The sequence below is a fragment of the Accipiter gentilis genome, chromosome 6 (genome assembly GCF_929443795.1).
Source record: "Accipiter gentilis chromosome 6, bAccGen1.1, whole genome shotgun sequence".
Taxonomy (NCBI): domain Eukaryota; kingdom Metazoa; phylum Chordata; class Aves; order Accipitriformes; family Accipitridae; genus Astur; species Astur gentilis.
Genome location: NC_064885.1, coordinates 24055519 through 24076304, shown reverse-complemented (window position 1 = coordinate 24076304; position 20786 = coordinate 24055519). Strand labels below are relative to the sequence as shown.

Here is a 20786-nt window from a genome sequence, read left to right as displayed (position 1 = left end):
CTGGAGCAGTGTGCTCCTGAAGGACTGCACACCGTGGAAGGGACCCATGCTGGAGCAGTTCGTGAAGAACTGCAGCCCGTGGGAATGGCCCACGTTGGAGAAGTTTATGGAGGACTGTCTCCTGTGGGAGGGACCCCACGCTGGAGCAGGGGAAGAGTGTGATGAGTCCTGCCCCCGAGGAGGATGAAGCAGCAGGGACAACGTGATGAACTGATCATAACCCCCACTCCCTGTCCCCCTTCATCATTTGGGGGGGGGGGGAAGGGGGGGCTGGGTATAGAAAATTGGGAGTGAAGTTGAGCCTGGGAAGAAGGAAGGGGTGAAGGGGAAGGTGTATTTAAGATTTGGTTTTATTTCTCATTACCCTACTCTGGTTTGATTGGTAATAAATTAGATTAATTTCCCCAAGTTGAGTCTGGTTTGCCCCTGACGGTAACTGGCGAGTGATCTCTCCCTGTCCTTGTCTCAACCCATGAGCTTTTGTTATATTTTCTCTCCCCTGTCCTGCTGAGGAAGGGGAGTGATAGAGCAGCTTTGGTGGACACCTGGCATCCAGCCCGGGTCAACCCACCACACCAGTGCAGAAAGGCACAAAACACTTTCCAGTCAAGTTACCAGCCTTGCTTGACTTATTGCATCTCTGAAATGGTGGTGCCATACATAACTTTGTAAGGAAGGCACCGTGCTCACATCAATCCTAACAGCTTGTGCAGCAGTGGCACAATCACGGTAGCACTGAAGCCAACTGAGGAGTACGTTATAAATTTATATGGCACTTCGACTTCCAGTCGTCTCCGGGCTTCCAGGTCACCAATGGGAAACTTGTACCGATAACCCAGCATGCCAAGGACCACATTCTTCATGAGCTGGCGTGTCAGTAGAACAACTAAGATCCCTACGAAAAACCTGGCTAGCACAACCACCACTATTTTACTGGTGATCAGAGGATATCCAAGCTGAAAATTTTTGCCAGTGTAGGCTGGTGCAGCATACTGGTTATTTAACCAAAATCCCACAGTTGCTCCAGCTCCTGCTCCTAAGATAGTAGTGGTGTCTGCCCTGGTAGGGCTGTAATAGTCTAGTTTGGGATAGTTGTAACATAAGACAAGTGGCACAACTATGGAAAGCAGTGGACAGAAGGGACTAGTTAACAGCAAGTGATCTATCATGTCCCACGCAGGATACAAGAGCACGAGCAGCACAGCTGAAATCAGCGCTCCGCCGATCACATCCTGCAAAGAGATCACGTTTAAAAGCTTTGTGAGACCTGGAAGGTAAAACAAATATTCTTGGTTGATGATAAAAGACCAGTATCTGCATTTGTGGGCACACAGCATCAGAGGAACACCCTGAACTGACAGTGATGGCACTGTCCACGCACATGACAACCTGAAGCTTGTGCTAAACAAATCGCGACAATCCGTGAACCCAGCGTTAGCCTTGTCTACATGAATGTATCTGTTGACCTATATTTTTCCCCTGAAAAAGTGAGATTCTTTCCCCCACCTGCTTTTATGTTTTAAGGGCACTCTCCACTTACGACCTCAATGGAAAAGGCACATGCACAACTCCATCTCAGGGATGATATCGCAGCAAGCTGCATTCATACAACCCCTTCCCCTCCCATAATCCCACAAGTAATTTCATCACATCAGTAGGATTATCGCTTGCTTGCTTTGCAGAAATGGGAAGATGCTGTCTTTTGTCAGAGACAAGCGCCCAGTCCAGGAGCAGAGGCTCTGGAGGAGAAAAACGCAAAGCTGCAGGACATGGTGCCTGTGCCATGATTTCTGCCAACCGTGGTGAGAAGTAGGCACCGCTGGGCAGGAATATGTCAAGAAGAAATTTGTTGCCCAAGCCTCTGAAATCTGGCTTGCAGTAAAGCGCCCGAGGCAAGCGCATAGTTAAAACCTAATTTATTAACAGAAGCAAATAAGGTGTTTTGAGAACTTGATTGTTGTCGACCGCAAGGCTGGGAAAGGAGACAAGAGGTAACCCCTAACAAAAGCTGTCTGTATGAGAGAAGCCAGATAAAATAAAGCAATGTAACAAGTTTCCCTGCGCTGCTTTCCCAGCCTCACTCAGGAGGCAGCAGAGTCTGTGCTCTGACCATGAAATGCACTGCAAAAGCTAAACTTAATCACAGACAGAAGCCTCCTCTTCTCAAGATTGTATCTTTTTCACAGGGCCATGACAGTTGACTAGTACCATGCCTGGTCACCATCTAAAATGAATTATTTATGAGAACTTCACTTATAGTTACGCAGGAATGAGGGGACAACAGAAATATTTATGACTTTCTGGTAAATGCATTACTCCAGTATGGCTGAACTTTAGCTGTTTACAACTTCCATGCAATAGATTCACAGCATGTTTAGTTTTAAGCAACTCCCAGATCCATTTTGCATATTCCTGATACAAATTTTCACTTACATTTATTCCCTCATCCATGACGAGAGGACAGCCATGGAAATACAAAAAGTTGTTCACAGATGTCTAATGTGTAAAATACCATTAGGTATCAATATTTCACAACAATCCATCTTTTGATACAATTTTTAGACGATAACTTTACACACAAAGGCATTTTTTGGCCCAACACTAAGTAACTGCATCAATACGAAAGAGCTGGGGGTTGCTCCCAGCACTGATGCTCAGAAATCCCATCGCCATGCTGTACCTCCATTTCCCACCCCACTATTTGTCCACCTCATATTAGAAGAAAAAGTCCTGACATCTCAATACCCCCTCCACGTGTGACTAAGGAGTGAAACTCAAAAGCTGTTCTTTTCCGTTCCAATTAAAGATACTTAACCAAACATTAACATTCCCCTAACAAAAGCTTTGCTCAGATTTACCCAGCTGACTCCAGCGGTTCCCAGCCAGGGCGCAGACAACCTCTATTTATGGACCCAATTAAAGTTTTCTGAATTTTATTATCCTCCCGTTCACCCCCAATACAGTGACATGGCTCCTGCAGTTTTCAGGTAGGACCCAGATAACCAGCTCTGCTCCCGACCAGTGGCTTATACCAGTGGTCTCCAAAGTGGGTGTGCAAGACAACCCATCGGGCTGTGGGAAGAAAATACTTTTTGCACCACTAATAACTACAATAAAATATTTATTTTTTTAAAGTAGTGCTTATTTCATCCTTATCTCATTCCTTTTTAATTTTTATTTTTGTGTATGTTTTATGATGTACATATCAGTACAATAGTACCTGTAAATAATTCAATAACTAAATATACATATATTGGGGTGCATGCTCAGAATTTTTTTACTGATCAAAAATGTTTGGAGACCGGTGGTTTAGTCTGGAATTTCCCCTATCCACCAATATATGGGCTTCTCATTTTGGAGATTCCTTACTAGAAGCTGCTGAAGAGCATGGGACATAGCCAGCCGCAGCTGTCAGTAGTGACTCCCTTTGGTTGCGGTACGGGCAGAGGTTTGATTTTCTCAGAACACGCAGAGGAGGCGGGTGAATTCAAGACCAACACTTTACAAGGACATTTAGCCATGCAGAGTTAAAGATTCCCCTCCCCCCCCCCCCCCCCCCCCTCTTGCCTGTTAAACTAAGGAGAAGATGGGAAGAGGAGGGATGGCTCTGATTTCTGTGAGAAAAACTGCTTTTCTGGACTGTCCCTACTGTGCCACCAGGAGCAGGACCTTAGCTTTGCCTGGCAGTGGAGCTGCTGTTAGCACTCCCAGGAAGCACATTCTTGTTCGTCTGCCTGTGTAAACAGATTAGCCTCTTGCCAAACCCGCAATTACAAAGGAATTTTTAAAGGAGGGCAGGCATGAATTTTGCTCAAGGTGCAGCACTACCAGCAAAGCTTAAAACCTCCCGTTTCCCTGCTGGGAAGCTCCGGCTCCCTCAGCACAGACCAGTCCTCCACAGGGTCCATCCCTCCCCAAAAGCCCCCCCGCTGCTGCACAGCAGCCCCTGCCTCCCCCCCAGCAACTAGCATCTGCCCACGTTCGACACAAGGGAGGCCTCGCTCCTATCGATTTTAACTAGAGAGCTGTTATTTTGCTTTGCTACCTAAAGAACAGGCCAGTATCGGGTTTCTAATGCTGCGAGTGGTTCAAGTTATTTTCCTGTGCTACAGGTACATAACGAAAAACAACTGAGGTAAACGCCCAGTTGCACGTGATGCCTGGGATGCAGGACTGGGCATTTCAAAATGCTTTCTGCTGATGCTTTTCACCGATGGAGCACGGCGGTGGCACGGTCCGTGGGTACTGGCACCGCTGCTGCCACTCTCACACTGCGCTGGGGTTTTTTGTTTCACAAGGTCTTAGAGCACAACTTGGTTTAGGATTGAAAAAGCTTTCTGGAGGCAAGACCCTTCTGTGCTCTTCCCATTGAAACTACGGTTGGAATTGGAAACACTCACAGAATGCCCCCAAAATATCGAACCAGCGCCCCAAACACAGTGGTACTTCAGCATCTTCCCTGATACTGCCACTCAAGGCAAAAATAACACTTTTCCTATTCTGTCTTGTATATGGTCACTTACTGTCTGAATTCCCTTCACGCTTTCATTTACAGTGTGAGGCTCTACTCACTCTCCTAAACAGAAATCTCCTATAGGTTACTCTGTTTCGTCCCACAAGGGCTGTACTGCCATAGTGTGTAAAGTGATGCCAATATGTTGTTTGTTTATCAGCTTTAAAATATTTAAGATAATTTCAGGATTAATGGTGGTAGTAAAAAACCTGAGATACAGCACAGCAAAGGAGTGGAGTGGGGGCTACAGAGTACCTTCTCCTGAGGGTGCTGTAATCAGCAATAAATGCATCAATGCTGAATCAGTATATCTGGGGGGGAGGCGGAATTTACTTTGTTTACAGAAACAACTTTCAGGTTTGCTTTTTGGCCATAAAAAGTGACCTTTTGACTTCTCTCTGTATCCTAGCCCCACGCAGGCTGGCACAGGGCATTATTGCTTTTAACTCGGGGCAGTACCAGTGGGAAGCTACAGTACCAGTAAGGTTGTCACAGCATCAGCTGTGGCTCTGGCGTGACCGGCTGCCTCCTCAAGCCCCCGCCGCTGGCTGGAGACAGGGGAGCACGCATTGCAGCCAGGAGGAGACTCAGCTCTGCTGCCACGGCGAATGCCAAATCCATCAGCCTGGTGCATTAAGAAATTCCTGGCCCCGAAGTGTTAAAAGAAGGCTAAAAGCCTCCCCTCTTCCCCTGGCCGGGGAGGGCTGCCCTCGGCTGATGGAGTTCTTCCCAATACGATTTGCAATGAACTTGCATGCATCTTTCTGCAATACTGTGCACTCACATGAACACCATCGCTCAGCATTTCAAGCACAAGATGACTCAGACATGCTCCAGCAGCCGTGAGACAGGAAACCTTGTTCACCTCACTGAGGCAGGGATCAAAAATTGGGCCAAAGTTTTCGGATGGAGAGTAAAGAGGTATTTTCTAAAATACAATTCTCTGGGGAAAAAAGCAAACAACAATAAAAAAAACCCAGTCCAATTATCTCCAGTTGCTTTTTGTTCCTTAAAAATAAACCCTAAAATGTTACAGGTTCGCTGCTTCAAAATGTGTCCAAATTTTTGCTTTGCCCTTTCCAGGTAACTCCAGATTCCCTCTTCTCCAGCTCCTCAGATTCCGCCATTTAAGACCTAAAAGGAAGGACCCTGCCTTTCCCCTGCTTCCCCACACACGCGGGATATTCTAACGTTGGGGTGGTGAAGATGGGTTGTTGTAATTAAATTACCTCTCAGCAGTGCAAGCGCATTGCTTCCACCCCATTCTCTAGCTGGGTGATGCTCTCCTGGTAACAGACCAGGCAACGGGTGTTTATTCCCTTTTCCCTAAGCATACTATTCATTCTGATATGGCTATAATGATGCAGATAGCTCTCATACCAGCTTACTGCCTCTCCAGGTCTTTAATGGTAACGTCTCTTCTACTGACACGACTGTGCTTTTTGAGGCTACTCCTGATCCAAAAGCAATGCCAGCAATGCTGAAATACAGACTTATTTGTAGAGCTGAGACTACAGAAGATGAGACCCGCACCGGAGCTTCAGCTACAGCTATAGGAAAGCACAGTGCAGAGGTTTCCTTGCCACTCCTTCTCTGGTTCCTCAGACAGGAAAAATTCAGTTACACTGAGTTGGTGGGTATATGTTACCCATTCGTTTGCTTTACTAAATTATTATGACCACTTAATACATAACTATATCCTGTCCGTATTCATTTTCTATTAAGACCTCCGTTAAAAATCCGTTAGACAGAGGCTGTTTCGGCTGGTGGCTTGGCTGAGCAGCTCTGAATGGCACTTCTTCCCCAAAAAAACTTGTCATTGCAGGTAGGATGGCACCACAGAAAGCGGGGTTCCATTTGGGCAGCTGTGATCACCCGGCATTTCCCCAGCTCCGTCCCCAACACGGCACGCACAGGATGAAGAACGCGGCAAAGTACATTTGGCCTTTTGAAAGGCAGCATTACTCACAGTTCAGCTAAGGAGCTTTTTTTTTTTTTTTTTTTAAAAAACCCTTTTTTATCGTGTCAAAGGCACAAAGGACTTTTTCTTCTTTACCCTAAAATCCATCTAAATTTAGAGGAGTCTTTCATTATGATGGACCAGCAAGGAAAGTATGCGAAGAATTTTTACTGATTGACTTAAGGTCACTAGACAAGAAAGGGTGTCTCCAGCTTCGATTTAAGATATTGTTTTGGTCCACTAGGCCTGGAAGGGAAGGTCAAGCTATACTTTATAGATAACCTTCATCTTGTAAGGGCTTCTTTTCTTACAGTCATCAAGTCTCCTTATTGCAAACATAACTATTACTTAGTAAAAAAATGCAATATTTTATGCATATGCAACCAACCAACAATGCACATCAAACTCCCGTGGGAAGTAGCCAGAAGTTTTTATCCATACTTGGGAAGCTGGACCACCCCTCTGCCCACTACATATATCAGATCAATAATGTTTCCTCTCATCAGGAAGGAGCCAGCTACTGCATAACCAAAGTTGCACTGAAATCTGTTCTTAAAGCAGGACTGACATCTCTAAACAACTGTGCCCAACAAGTCTGTCATTTAAAGTCACAGATATTTTATGATTATTTTCGGACAAAGTATTTGTGCACCTCAGTCCTTTAAGAATGAATTTCCTTTCATCTGAAAACAAGAAGTTTGTCATAACACCTTTTTAAGTGCCATGTCCCTGTATGGTAACACGAGACATGCTGTCCCCCAGTCCCCCAAGGGCAGCTCACTTGTCATGTTTTACCCTCTCCTCTGCTCTTGCTGGTCGCCGGCGTGACTCACTGATCTGCTATTCCCTCCCTGACACTCCCAGACTAAACCAGCCTGGAATATTTCTTGCTGACAATAGTGATACTATTGCACAAAAGGCTTAGCTAAGGAGCAGCATCAGTTGCCCAAGTGCATTCCTCGCAATTAAAATTTCAAAATAGAGAACTACAAGTCAGATGCCTCACCAACCTCACCCCGCTCCTCAACCCACACGCACCTCTGCTTCCCTAATGGTATAAATAATTCCCCTGAAGACTCAAATAGCAATAGCCTGAGGGTTTCCTCACAGCTGCCTTTGAATATACAGCCTGAAATTCAGTGACATGACTCCAATACTCCTGCAGTGGCACAGCCAAGGCAGGACATGCGTCGCTTGAAGAGTGGGAGATGGGAATCGCCGTAGGTAAGCAGAGCTGGAGGCACGACCGGCACGGGGCAGCGCAGAGCAGAGCATCCTTACCAGGACTGTGTGCATTCCTGTGTAAAGCCTGCTGAGACATACGAGCGTCGAAAACACAAATGCTGCTACCAGGCCTAGTTCGAATGGATACTGTGAAAAGGGGGGGGAAAAAAAAAAAATACACCCATTACACCATTATCCACTTTAACATCAGTATATATCTGAAACAAAACATCCAAGCAGCCAGACTGATGTAAGGATCTCGCCTTGGGAAGCAGCTCCTGAGCCGTACTTTCCCAAAGAGATTAACATGACCCAAGACGAGACCTCACATCGGCCAACGTGCAATCCTGCTGGAAGGTCGTTTCATTATCTGTGGTGCCCTCTTTTGCAAAGGTCTAGTCTTAGTGTGGGGAAGCCTGGGAGATAGATGGCATTTGCAGCGTTTTTCCCTGCATATCTACCTGCAAAATCCTTGTTAGTGCTAAAGGCCTTAAGGAAAAAAGGTACAGCACGTTGTACAAACGGTGCCCGAGGTTGAATTGCAGCCTCAGATCACCCAAGGGGAACACGATAGCCACAGAGCCTGACCAGAAGTGTGATCAATAGTCCTCCAGCAGCGGGCTGGGAGGGGAAAATCAATGTCTGGGCTGGAACCGCAATCCAGCTATTAGAGCAGTCAGGACCACTCTTCCCTGTGACACTTAAGGTTTAATTGTCTTCTTATGAAGATGGTTTTGCTTAATTCCCTCTCTGAGTTGCCTACAAACATGGAAAGAAGCGTTGAAATAAATCTATATTCAAAAAGGAAAAAAACCCCCCACGTTTGGTAAAGAATAAGCTTAACATATTAGCCCTTAATCCACTCATTCAAATCCTGAAACCGAGTGGGCTGGTAAGCTCCTTTCAGTCCGTAAAGGAGATATTTCTGAAAAAAATAAACTAATCTAAAATATAAATAAATGAACTTAATTCACCTGATTCAACACAAAATCTCCATCTACTGCTGAGCAGCTGACAACTGACCAGGGTGGCCACAGGTCAGTGCAAAAATGCTTCTGTGGAAATTTTAAGCATAACAACTCACTTCTGACCCTTTTTCCCTGGCATATTCTAGCCCCCGGAGTAGAGAGCTCAGACCCGGCTGCAGATGTCACTCCCAGTTCATAAAACACTGTTTGTTCCACATTTCTCTAAGCCTTCAGAGGATTTATGCCCACTTTATTCCCCCCCTCAGCAGGCAGCCTGGGAGCTAGTCCAGATCAGTAATTGATGACCAGGGCAGCTTGAGAAGATAGCAGCATAATGTACTGGTAGATTTTTCCTTCTTAATAGAGGCAATTAAATCATTTAATTATTTTACAGCAGCTTTATTGTTTCATGGCAGTTCCCAAGAAATACAAGGCAGCCCGTGAAGAGCTGCGTGTCCCACTGGCAGCGTATCAATTGAGGAGGTGGAGAAAGTGCTGCTGACCGGGTCTTTTTGGCAGCTCCGACACATGGGATGGATCTGGCCTTCCAGGGCTGACAAATATCCCATCTTATGGCTCCTCCTCCCCATCGCATTGCCAAGCTGCTCCGACCAGTTACCATACAGTTACCGGGGAGCAGGAGGCTGGCGGCGCAGGTTTGGGCACCGCTGAACTTCTCGCTCATCCCTGCACCGTGGGCAGGAGCAAAGCCCACTGCTCCACGGCTGGGACCAGATGAGTGAGAAGTTAAACTAATTCAGGGACCTCGGTGTAATCCGGAGATCTTTGTTTCTATGATTTACAGCTGCAGGACACAGCACCTTTCATCAAATGGGTGGCCACCTTTTGTCTGTGCATACATGCTAGCACTATGGGGAGGACACCCAGGGACGCTGTGACAGTGAGACTCCCTGGCCGTACTGCGAGCCCTCTTGGTTACATGGGTTTATCTTTGAAATACACTTGAGAAGGCTGAGAAACACACTTAAATACAATGAAGCCAGGAAGTTATTATTGCTAGAATTCAGGAAACACATGTTTGGATTCATAAAATGAAACAAAAATAATCATCATGAAGAAATGAATTTCTGGGAAATAAACCTTTTAGAAAGACAAAAGGCTGAAGGTTTGGGGAAAATAATTATGAGATCTCCCCAGGCAGCCTACAGCTCCACTGCAGTGAAACTGCTGTTACTTCTCTGACAAACAGGCTCTTAAATTGTCTTGTATGCCATTAGTCGAACACAGGTTAGAGCCAGGGGATTTCCAGGGATGCTTTTCCTACATCACACAAAAACCAGGCGACACAGAGCTCCTTTGGTTTCCCTGAGAGCTGGCATTTCCCAATGTGCAGCGTTGCCTTTGTGGGCATGGAGCAAGTAAAAAATGCTGACGCCAGGCATCTTCTGCAGCAGCACCACGGCTCCCTCCACGGTCGCCCCATGTGTGAAAACACAGCAAACCCACCAAACCAGGGCAGGGCAGGGCAGGGTAGCCTGCCCGCAGCTCTGAGCGGGGTTCATACTAAGGAGGTTTCTGCTACATTTCTTCTTGTGTCTATTATTGGCCAGCTACGGGTAACAACAGGGAAAAATACATGTCTGTGAAAAGAAATACAGAGCTCCTCTGAAGTGGCAACAGCTTTGGATTGGCTGGTTTTCTGCAGCTTGCTGGAAGGAGACACATGCTTTGCTTTTTTTTCTTTTTTTCTTTTTGTACCCCCTACCTTGTACTGGTTCACGGTTGCAATGAGAAAGGAGAAGGAGATGGCGGTAGCTGCCATGGCATGGGTGGAAGGCATCCCATACTCTGCATCCGTCCTCATTTCCAGCTTGACGACAGGTGGTGAGAGGGGCCGAGGCCACTTCAGGATGTCCTTGGAGACTTGCCCTATGTACATCACTATCTGGGGAGAGGAGAGACCACAGGGCTGTCAGCCAGCACAGGCAATCCCCACTCAGCCCACCCAAGAACCACCTCTGTTTCTGTGCTTTTTCCTGCAAAATCCACCACCCCAAGTGCAGAATTTATCCCCTGAATTATTAAAGGGGTTTCCATTATCCCAGTCAGCGCGAAGGAAGCGGCGGTTTTACTGCACCATCTTGTAACCTGATCAGAAGCGGGACCAAAAGGAGGGTTTGCTGACGAGATGCAGCAATACGGGATGGCGTGAGACAGACAGCTGGCTCCCACTCCACGCTAGAGCAGTTTGTTTCCTCTCTATCCCTTACAACTCCTCTCCTGCAAAGCAAACAGCTGTAACAGAATTTTCTTCCGTCACCACCGTCAAATCACTGCCTTGCCCAGCCGCGTCCCTCCCAGCTCTACGCAGCAGCTCTCCGAGGGCAGCACCAGCTCTCCTGTTCCCATCAGCTCCCTCCCACTCCACCCACAGCACCAGGTGCTGCAGGAACCCCGCTGGGACGTACCACCAGTGTGGTTATTAAATAATAACTTTGGCACCCCCAGGGAGGCAGCAGAGAGAAAACTGGACAAGCAACATAAAGTACCCGTTCTCCTGCCTAACTCCCCAACAACAAAGGGCTTTTGTGCACTGCTTGGGACAGCAGAGGTTTAAAGCAAGGGCTCCATTAATTGGCTACCGAGCACTGCAACGCAGTGATTTGGGGGGAAAATGTTGCATTCTCAGGTCACTGCAAGCAGTAGCAATGGGAAGCAGAGGCAAGAGGCAAAGCCGGCCAGCATGCCCAGGAGGCACAGCCCACCCTGCAGCGCCCAGGGCACCTGCCACGCTGACATCCCCTGCTCCTCAGCACCCTCGTCCCAAAGGCAACGGGCTCTCAGCATCCACAGCGAGAAGGATGTGAACAAAAGTCACCCAGACTGTCCCTGGAGAACGTATCTGCTTTCTGTAACCACCCTCCTCCCTTTGGATAGCGCAGCCTGACATATGCAAAGCAAGCTCTACAAAACAAAGCAAAACTTTTTTCTTTTCTTTTTTTAAATACAAAAATCAGTTTAACTGATGTCTGCCATGAAAGCTCAGTTGCTGTGCGAGACGGCGTGCTGATCTGCTTCTCACACTTCCGCTAGCAAAGGAGGGGTCCTAAAATAACAATCCTCCCGATGCTGGTGTTAGCCATATGCCAGAGCAGCAACACGATCATCCGCTGCCACATTTGTCACCAGCCACGCTGCATCCCTCTCTCTCCCAACAGCCATTCAAAAAATGGCTTCACGTAAAAAGAAAGACGTCAGGATTCACAAATCAGGACCAGAAAAAAGCCAAAATGTAGTGTTCCTTCAGCCCTCTCTCTACAGCAAAGCACATGCCACGGGGAGCGCTAGGCTTACAGCCAGCACCAGAGCCTGGAAAAGTGACTGCTGGTGCCTTTGCATCCTTTATCCCCCATGACATGAATCACATTACCGCCTTATTATCAGCACCACCTGTGGCACACCTGGCTGCTCCTACTTCACCCTGATACAGGGGGCACAGGGCAGTCAGCAAATACCCTGCCCAGGACTGTTCACAGTAAACAAAGGCTCAAGGAACAAGTGTCTTAAAGGAACCACTGCATGGGTTTACTTGGTTAATGCCACCGGTTTCCAAATGGATGCAGGCACATCTTTGGAAGTTAATTAAATTCCAGGGTTGAAAGCAAAATTACTCTCTCCGACGGAACATGAAACATTGAGGCTACCATTTGCGATACCATCTGAGAGGCAAGGTAGGACAAGCCAGTTTATCAGCAGTCCTCTATAATAATGACTTCCACTTGTAGAAGTATTATTAGCACTAGTACGTAAGAGTATTACAGAAAGGGAAATGAGTCATCTTTGAAATGAAGGCTATGCTAGGACTTCTCTGATGGTAGAAAACAGGCTGAACGCTGGAGGTGGTACAGGTAAGCAAAAATACCAGGCATCCTCACACCACCTTCATTCCTAGCATTCCAGATTAAATTCTGACCCTTCTATTTTTTAAAAACATATGTTGGATAGACATGTACAGTAACAAGAGGTGAGACAACCTCCATAAAATGTGAAGAAGAGTCCAGAATACATTCAGACTAAGTGCTGATCTCTGAAGCACCAGACCTTTGCCTTTAGCTAATTTGAGCGCTGTACACATGGTTTTACAGGCAATTTACCCAATTATTTGGCAGAAGCAGCAGTTGTGGGTGCGGTAAAACATCCCCCACCAGCTGAACTGGCAGGCTTCCCCGAGAAGGTGAAAGATGACAAGTGCACCGTTGCTAACAGCCACCCAGCCAAGGTGTTGCTCTGGTTCACCTGCCTCCCCATGCGCTGCTCACAAGAGGCTGGAAGAACACAGGACTGCCCAGGCTCCCCAGGGGCTCTTCGGCTCATAGCACAGCAAAGCAAACAGCCCAGAGCTTCTGCCAGATCTGCCTGCGGTGGGCAGAGGGGTGCCCTCCCCGGAGCAGGGTAGGCAGAGCACCAGCTGGAACCTGCACATCTGTGCCCAGCACATCAGTCCTGCCGGGGACCGTCACACAGCTGGTGACCGAGGGCAACACCCCTGCAAGCGCACCAGGCACAAACATCCAGAGTTCAGCCACAAATAGTAAAAAAAACACCCAAGTCAGAAGCCACCATGGATGCGGTCGCTACGCGACAACCGTTTTGCAGAAACACACTTACAGCGTTATATTTCATTGCGGGATATAGCTCAATTGCACTCTATTGCGGCTCTCGTCTTCTGAGGATAGGAGGTATCTGCCTTGGTTAAGTGGCATATTCTCTCTTAAGCCACATTTCATTATTTCCTAGCCTTATTTCTCTGTCATTTTGGATTTACTCTCTAACAGGCCTGGGAAAGAAAGCTAGCAGCCTGAAAGTTTTGGCCTCTTATCAGCTTTTTTTCAACCCAGCAGATGAGAAAACCCCTGTAACAAACACTGCGAACCGTAACCCCTGAAGCACAGGAAAGGAGGAGAAGGGAGATGGAGAGCTGAGCATGGGCGCCACGCTAAACATAACACAGAGCTCAGCCTCACCTACGCTTGACTTGAATTACCTATTTGCGCAATGCCAAAAATCTTTGATGGCCGTAGAATAAATTTAGCACGGTCAGAAATTACCCCAAGTCTAGACAGCAAGTTACTCAGAATTGCTTAGGTCCACTGGACTGGGTAATTTTGCTGTGATTTCCAGCCTACCCTAGGTAAGCCAAACCGCATTCACAATGGCTTCAGACAGACAAACAGGGGAGGGGAGGTTAAGGCTTGACCCAGGAGCAAGTCACCTTGTAGCAGCGGGTTGGCAGCAAGTTTATGTGTTTCAAAGCCTAAAGCAGGGTGATCCCTCAAGCCTGCAGTGCTGGACTTCACCTGGCTCACTTTTCTTCACAAGGGCTGGGGAAGATTTACAGAGGAAGGAGGGTCCAGGCTCAAACCATGCTCACCTGAGATTTAAATAAAACCCTTTCCAAAAGTCTTTACTTGCTCATGTGCATTTCCACCCAAAGGGTCTCCAAGCCCAAAGCTGAACGTTGAAGAGAAGAGGGAACAACAGGGCCTTTCTTGAACACTGAGCGAGCAGACACCATTTGCCATCTCATAGGCATGGAAAAGAAGAGAAACCTTGAAGCAAATAATTTCCTCATGCTTTATTGTTTGTTTGCTTCTTCCTTACCTTGCTGACATTTTTTGCCTACCTAGAGTGCTATATTATGGCTCTTGATGCTATTCTTCTGTGTTTATTTCTAGCACAGACTCTCTTCCACTCTGTCCAAGTGATGCAGATCAACCGAATTTTCCTCAGTGCTGGTGGAAAATGGTTTGCAGACAACTTCAGCATAAATAATTTTTATTTGCACATTAATAAGTACCTCTGTCTCTGCACAGTGAATTTGTCTGAACATGGAGACTTTTCCATTACTGAAGCAACAAAGTCAAAGCCGTGATGGATTGTGTAGAACGCAATTAGCTGGAGAAGATAACTACACAGAAATGCATGGGAATTTAGTTGAGATTTCACAAAGTTGATGGGATGGGCATGGCTAATTCTCTCTAGTCTGAAAGCTGATGGCAGCAGCACTAACTCTCCTGTACCAAAGACCGTTCAAACTTTCCAAAGTGAAACTTAACTGTTTCACACCCAAGTTACAAAGATATGTTGTTGAACAAGGAGGGGCTGCTCAGTCTGGCAGAGAGGGAGGGGAGCTGGAGTTCAAGGATGGGAAAGGGAAAAGCATCACAGGTCAGCACCGCAGCCTTCCCGGGTCACTGGCACTAACAAGCAGGCCCCAAACCTGGCCAGAAGCAGAGCGATGCTCTTGGGAATCAGACAGGTCCATCCAGGGAGCCCTTGTCCCAAGACCCCCACCACGCCTTCCCACGGGAGCACCCTGTTTAGGGGAGGGTAAGGGACTCTGTTCTACCTCTGCATTTGCAAGTACTACAAGCTACACGTGTGACAAATGCCACAAAGTGAGTCTTTACTAAATAAATGATGGCAAAAGCAAGGTGGACCATGGCATGGGAGCAGAGGTGTGGTGGAAGGATCGCTGCCAATAACTGCGCATATGCATAACACAGAGAAACACCGGTTTCCCTTCTGTATTGAGGTGTGTGCACACACACAGGGAAAAGTTACTTAGATACTGCTGCTACGGTAGGGCCCCTCAGTAGGGATGTCAGCTCCCTAATATTTGCAGTGTCACTTGACAGTGACATGGCAGCATCGGCTGGAGATGTGGGAAATAAAATGCATCCCCCCAGCCCCTTCTTCCAAAGACACACAGGCACGGCCCATCGCCGTGGGGCTGTCCCCTGCCACCTCTCCCTGTCCCAGGAGCTCCCGGCTGCAGGCTGCACAGCTCCCGTGTCCCTTGCCGCTGCTCTGCCTCAGTGAAACACAAACCAGGCACTTCACTTACATGGCTGAATCCGTGAGCTGCATTCACAGGCAGAGGAGAGGCCAGGGCTAGGCGAGGCAGGCTTTTCCAACCCAGGGCTCCTGCTCTGCACTGCAAGGGAATATATTACCCACGCCTCCTTCTGCTCCGTGGTGAAGCAGCAAGCAGCCTGGCTTACTGAGCCACACTTGAAATCTAGGGTACGGCTACCCTATTCTGTTCAGAGTTGAACCAGCCTCTACTGCTTCTTCATTGCCAGGTGCTACCGCATCAGCTCGGCACCCTACGGTCATGCTGGGAACACGATGTGGCACAGACCGTGCCGAAGCTGCCATCCCTGCTGCAGGGCCAGCATTTATAACTGCACCGGCTGAACACGTGGGCAAAGGCAGCAGGCCTGACACACACAAGCGCATTTTTCTAACCCCAAGCCCACAAACACTATTAGTTTGGGATTTTCTGAATTTCCTTAAATAAGCCTTCTCTCCTCTCATGTGCATCCATGCTCTCCCAGTGCTATGAAGATGATTCTGAAGTCTTCCAAACTAAATCCTTAAAACAAATGCAAAAAGCATTAAAAAAAAAAAAAAAAACTTGGGTAAAGACTTCTTACTTCTTCCCTTCTCAGAGGGTTTTTCTGTAATTCTGTAAGCAACTTAAAAACAAGACTTTCCTCAAACCCTGGTGCCCACCAGTACTGCTGGGGTGGCCTGGCCTGCGTGAGGGGAATAGCAATCCTTTACAGCCAAGGCATCAGGTGAAGGAAAGGCAAAACTTTATTGCCACTTTGGGTCAACAGCATTACATTTTACTACACAAACGCAATTAGCAGTTGCTATAGCAGCACAACAGCCTCTGTAGCCTTTTTTCTGAGGGTTTCCTCTGACTTTGCTCTGAGTCATATATATGGTCCATCTCCAAATATACATCTTCACCTGGGGCTTTGCACTGGGGTAAACAGAATGAATCTATCTTTGTGTTTTAACAGATTGTGCTTTAGTGAACAATGATGAATCAAACTTGAGGCATTAGCATCCACATAGGTCCAGATGCCAATTGATTTGTTTGTCCTGTGGGAGTTCCCTCTGGGGTGAGGGTCTGTTCCCCTCCCAGTGAGAATCACAGTCCCATAAAGTGACCTGGCTCCTTGACATTCACATAACTCTGGTATTGCTTCAATGATCTAAGAAGTGGTTTTGCTTGCCTGCCGGTGTTGCCTGGCATTTTCAATGGTTTTCCCTCACTACTCTTGCAATCACTGTGGGCAGCACTTCTGTGGCAGGAAGCAAGAGTGCTGCACTTAGATTTACTGCCATGGTGCAGACACGTATGAAGGCAGACAGACAAACAGCCAAGCCAGCTCTGTATGCAGGGGAACGGGACGGGTGACCTCAGGGCACGATTCCCCTTTGGAACACCCTGAGTCTGGCAGGATTTAGGAAACAGGCCCAGTGCTGCAAGTGTTTGATGTGTGTGTGTCCTGGTTTCAGCTGGGATAGGGTTAACTGTCTTCCTAGCAGCTGGTACGGTGCTATGTTTTGAGTTCAGTATGCAAAGAATGTCGATAACACTGATGTTTTCAGTTGTTGCTCAGTAGTGTTTAGACTCAAGTCAAGGATTTTTCAGCTTCTCATGCCCAGCCAGCGAGAAAGCTGGAGGGGCACAAGAAGTTGGCACAGGACACAGCCAGGGCAGCTGACCCAAACTGACCAACGGTGTATTCCATACCATGGGACGTCCCATCTAGTATAGGAACTGGGCAGTGGGGGCAGGGAATCGCCGCTCAGGGACTGGCGGGGTGTCGGTCAGCAGGTGGTGAGCAATTGCCCTGCGCATCATTTGTACATTCCAATCCTTTTATTATTGCTGTTGTCATTTTATTAGTGTTATCATTATTAGTTTCTTCTTTTCTGTTCTATTAAACCATTCTTATCTCAACCCACAAGCTTTACTTTTCCCAATTTTCTCCCCGATCCCACTGGGTGGGGAGGGAGTGAATGAGCAGCTGCGTGGTGCCTAGTTGCTGGCTGGGGTTAAACCACGACAGTGGGACATCCTCCATCACTCCTCCTCTGCCACAACCTCGGCACAGGGACACACACACCTGACCACTCCACAGGCATGTGAAGGTCCAGAGGAGCAATTCTTTTTGTACTCTGTAATATTCCAGCTAACAGAGGTGAACCAGACACATTTATTTTCAACCTCTGATTTTGCAGCTCTCCTCTCTACGCTATTGATCAATTAAAAGGACAAGATGAAATTCTAGAGAAGCCGTGGGGTCCAATAGCATCGGTGACTTCTTCCCCGAGACTCACAGTGTGGCAGCCTGACTTTGAATCTGCTGTTTTGGCTCCAAAATAGAAACTCTATAACCTGGCTCCAGAAACCCTGGCCTGCAATAGTATTTGTCATCTTCCCAGAAAGGAAATTTACATTTAGAAAATGATGTTGCTTTTGTTTTTATCCTAACCACTGATAGGAGTGACAGAGCACATCGGGAACGCTGGAAAGAGGGGCAAAAAACAAGGATGCACTATTAATAAACTGGCATTTGCAGAAGATTAGTCAAGCAGAAGCAAAGACTGTATTCATGGTTGTTAAGGCAGGCGTGACTTTGATTCACCATACAGAAATTAAACCAAGCATCCAGTCTGTACTCTTCACAGCTGCTATTCTCAGCATCCTCCAACTAAGGCTGAAGTGAGTAAGTAAACACTGCAACACGTAACAGCTGTGACTGTACCCCTCGAGCATCACTTGGTTCACAGTGAAAGAGGAGCAGGGCAAGGAAGAGCATGTTCTCGTGGAGTTACTCCTCCTCCCACCAAGTTTATGCCAAGAACTAAGGTCTGCCTTCAGGAAAAAACACTATGGAAGTCACTGAGCAGCACTGCCGGCCTTTTGCCCAGGCAGCAGCCCAGGTGGAGGAAGCAGAGCTGCCCCAGGCACCCCCAGCCTGGGAGGCCCTAAGCCGCCCTCTGATCGCATCCTGCTCCCCATCTCCTCCCCAAGCCAGCCGGCTGCTCCCCGCGCGCAGAGATGCCAATGGCAACCGCGAGGCTGGGCACCTCCTCGAGGCCCATGCGCCACACAGGAGAGGGCGGCTGGCTAGGGGAGCTCGAGGATCTGCCACCTCACCTCCAGCGTGGCTTTGTTTTCTAGAAAAAGCATCAACCTTGCACTAGCTGCGCGAGAATTTTACGCAACGCTTGCCAGGGATTTGGGCAGGTGCAATGGGACGTTCAAGATGGCACTGAGCTGGTGGGATGCTCAAACACTTGAGTCGTCCCAGCCACAATGTGAATGGCACATCCACGAGGCAGGTCTCCAGCCCACGGCAAGCAGTGCCGCACTCAGCAGCAGGGCAGCGTGCGTGTCACAGCAAGGGGCAGCAGGGGACAGGAGGAGGGAAGAGACAGCACAGACAGCTTCTTAAAAAAAAAAATATATATATATATAGGAGGCAGGACTTTGGCTCTTTTGAGTCAGACTTCAGAAACACAAAACCAGATCAAGATCAAGAGAGCCTTGTGCCTCCAGAAGTGCAACTGACCACCATCCTAGGAGATTCACTCTGTCTTCAAAAGAAGCCTTTGGACAAAAACTGTAAGGTAGCTGACTATCTTATGACAACTTTGAATAAGAGAAATTTGGGCCCAGTCTCCTGATAGCAGGAAAAACTCCTGTTACATTGAACTGGTTTATCATCTAACACCTAAAACTGGGAAAATGTTACACCTAGTAGTTCTAGTGAAATACAGGAGAACTTCACCTTGAATTATTCCCAGATGGTCTCAGTTATGAAAGACTCACTGGCCCTTTTTCTTCAAGGGTAGAGTACAGGCATCAGCACATACAAAATTCTCTTTCAATCAACACTATCATCTCCCACTTGGCATTTTATGGACCATTTATTTTTGTATTCTGACATTTTATAGTTACTTACATGTCTGAATACAATCTTACATGTTCTTATGCAGTGTAATATATGGTGCTTTTTAGAGTTTGTCTTTCAAGTGACTACGATTATCAGCTGTTCCAAGCTTGTTTTCTCAAAATGTTGCAAAAGCGCAAAAACTAACAAACACAGAAGAATCGCTAAACCCAAAGTCTGCTGCAAATTGAGTTTTCAAAGCAGCATCCAGGGATTCAATCACCACACAGTAATGTCAGTGGCATCATGATTGCAGGTAAATTCCTGCTGGTTATTAAACTCCTGGTTACCCTGAGAGCCAGAGTTCAGACCTCATCACGCCCAAGTTACACTAAATGCTGACAGCCTTGGAAAAAGTGTTCTTCTGAAAAGCAAGACGGGGAACTAAATTGCCATGGATTCAGACCCAGGACCTCCTCAGACCTGCTGAGGATGTCTGCCCCCAGCACCGCGCGAGGAGCCCAGAGGGGCGCACACAGCCCGGCAGGTGCCCACCTGGCACCGCCAGCCACCCAAACTCTGCCTTCCTTCAGAGATGCCGCCTTCACCTGAGTCAGCAGCTTATCACTGTCATACGCCAACAAAGTCCATGCTGGCCAGCTCTTATTTATACTGTATAGATTGAAGTTTTATAGGCTCAAAAGATGCGTGGATACATTTTACATCCCAGCACCCTGAAAAGCATAACCAGAAAAAAAAATTTCCAAGCATGCCAAATACTAAGCAGGAACTGTAACTATTTTTTTCCAGATCTCTACCTTACCTCTGAAATTCCACACCAAAATAAAGCTTTCAACCCTGAAGGCATGCAGAGATTAAAAAAACAAACTTGGCTTCCACCTCTCGAGCAGAGACGTGCTGTGTAAATTTAAAGTACATTTGGGGGCTGGTTCATGTGAAGTTATTTTTCATCTCTGCACTTCCTGATTGAAGTAGCAAGAGTGACAGGCATCAAAGCCTTGTCTGTGCAGATTCAAGAGAGTTTACTTCAAACTGCTGGAGAAGGGAGGCAAAGACACCGGGGTACCTTCAGCACGGACCCAGCATTCTGCTCGGAGGTTTCAGGCAGTTATTTCCCTCATCTATCCATAAAGGGAAAGGTAAAGCCTACATATATACTGTGAATCCTCGGAGGAAAGGCACCGTGGAAGCACAACACGTTGCTTTAAGCTCCCGAAGCAGCTGGATGTGACCACAGCCAGCGTTTCCCAGAGCTGTCCAGCTAAACAGAAAAGCAAAAGCAGCTGGTTTGGGGGACCCAGGACTGGAGAAGACATCCCAGGGCACCAAGTCCGCTCCCCGGCTGCTGGTGCTGAAATAAACCCTCTTCATAATTT

The 20786-nt window shown here is 47.4% G+C and overlaps 1 protein-coding gene across 2 annotated transcripts in view; it reads right to left on the bottom strand.

The window, feature by feature from the left end:
- Positions 1-285: 285 nt before the first annotated feature.
- Positions 286-20786, bottom strand: part of SGPP2 (sphingosine-1-phosphate phosphatase 2) — a 38099-nt gene continuing 17598 nt past the window's right edge. For both annotated transcript variants that reach the window (XM_049803681.1, XM_049803682.1), the window contains exons 3-5: positions 10392-10571; positions 7755-7844; positions 286-1232 (exon numbers count right to left, since the gene is read on the bottom strand). In XM_049803681.1, coding sequence (XP_049659638.1) covers positions 687-1232; positions 7755-7844; positions 10392-10571 — 816 coding nt within the window. In that variant the 3' untranslated portion in view covers positions 286-686. The remainder of the gene's footprint in view (positions 1233-7754; positions 7845-10391; positions 10572-20786) is intronic.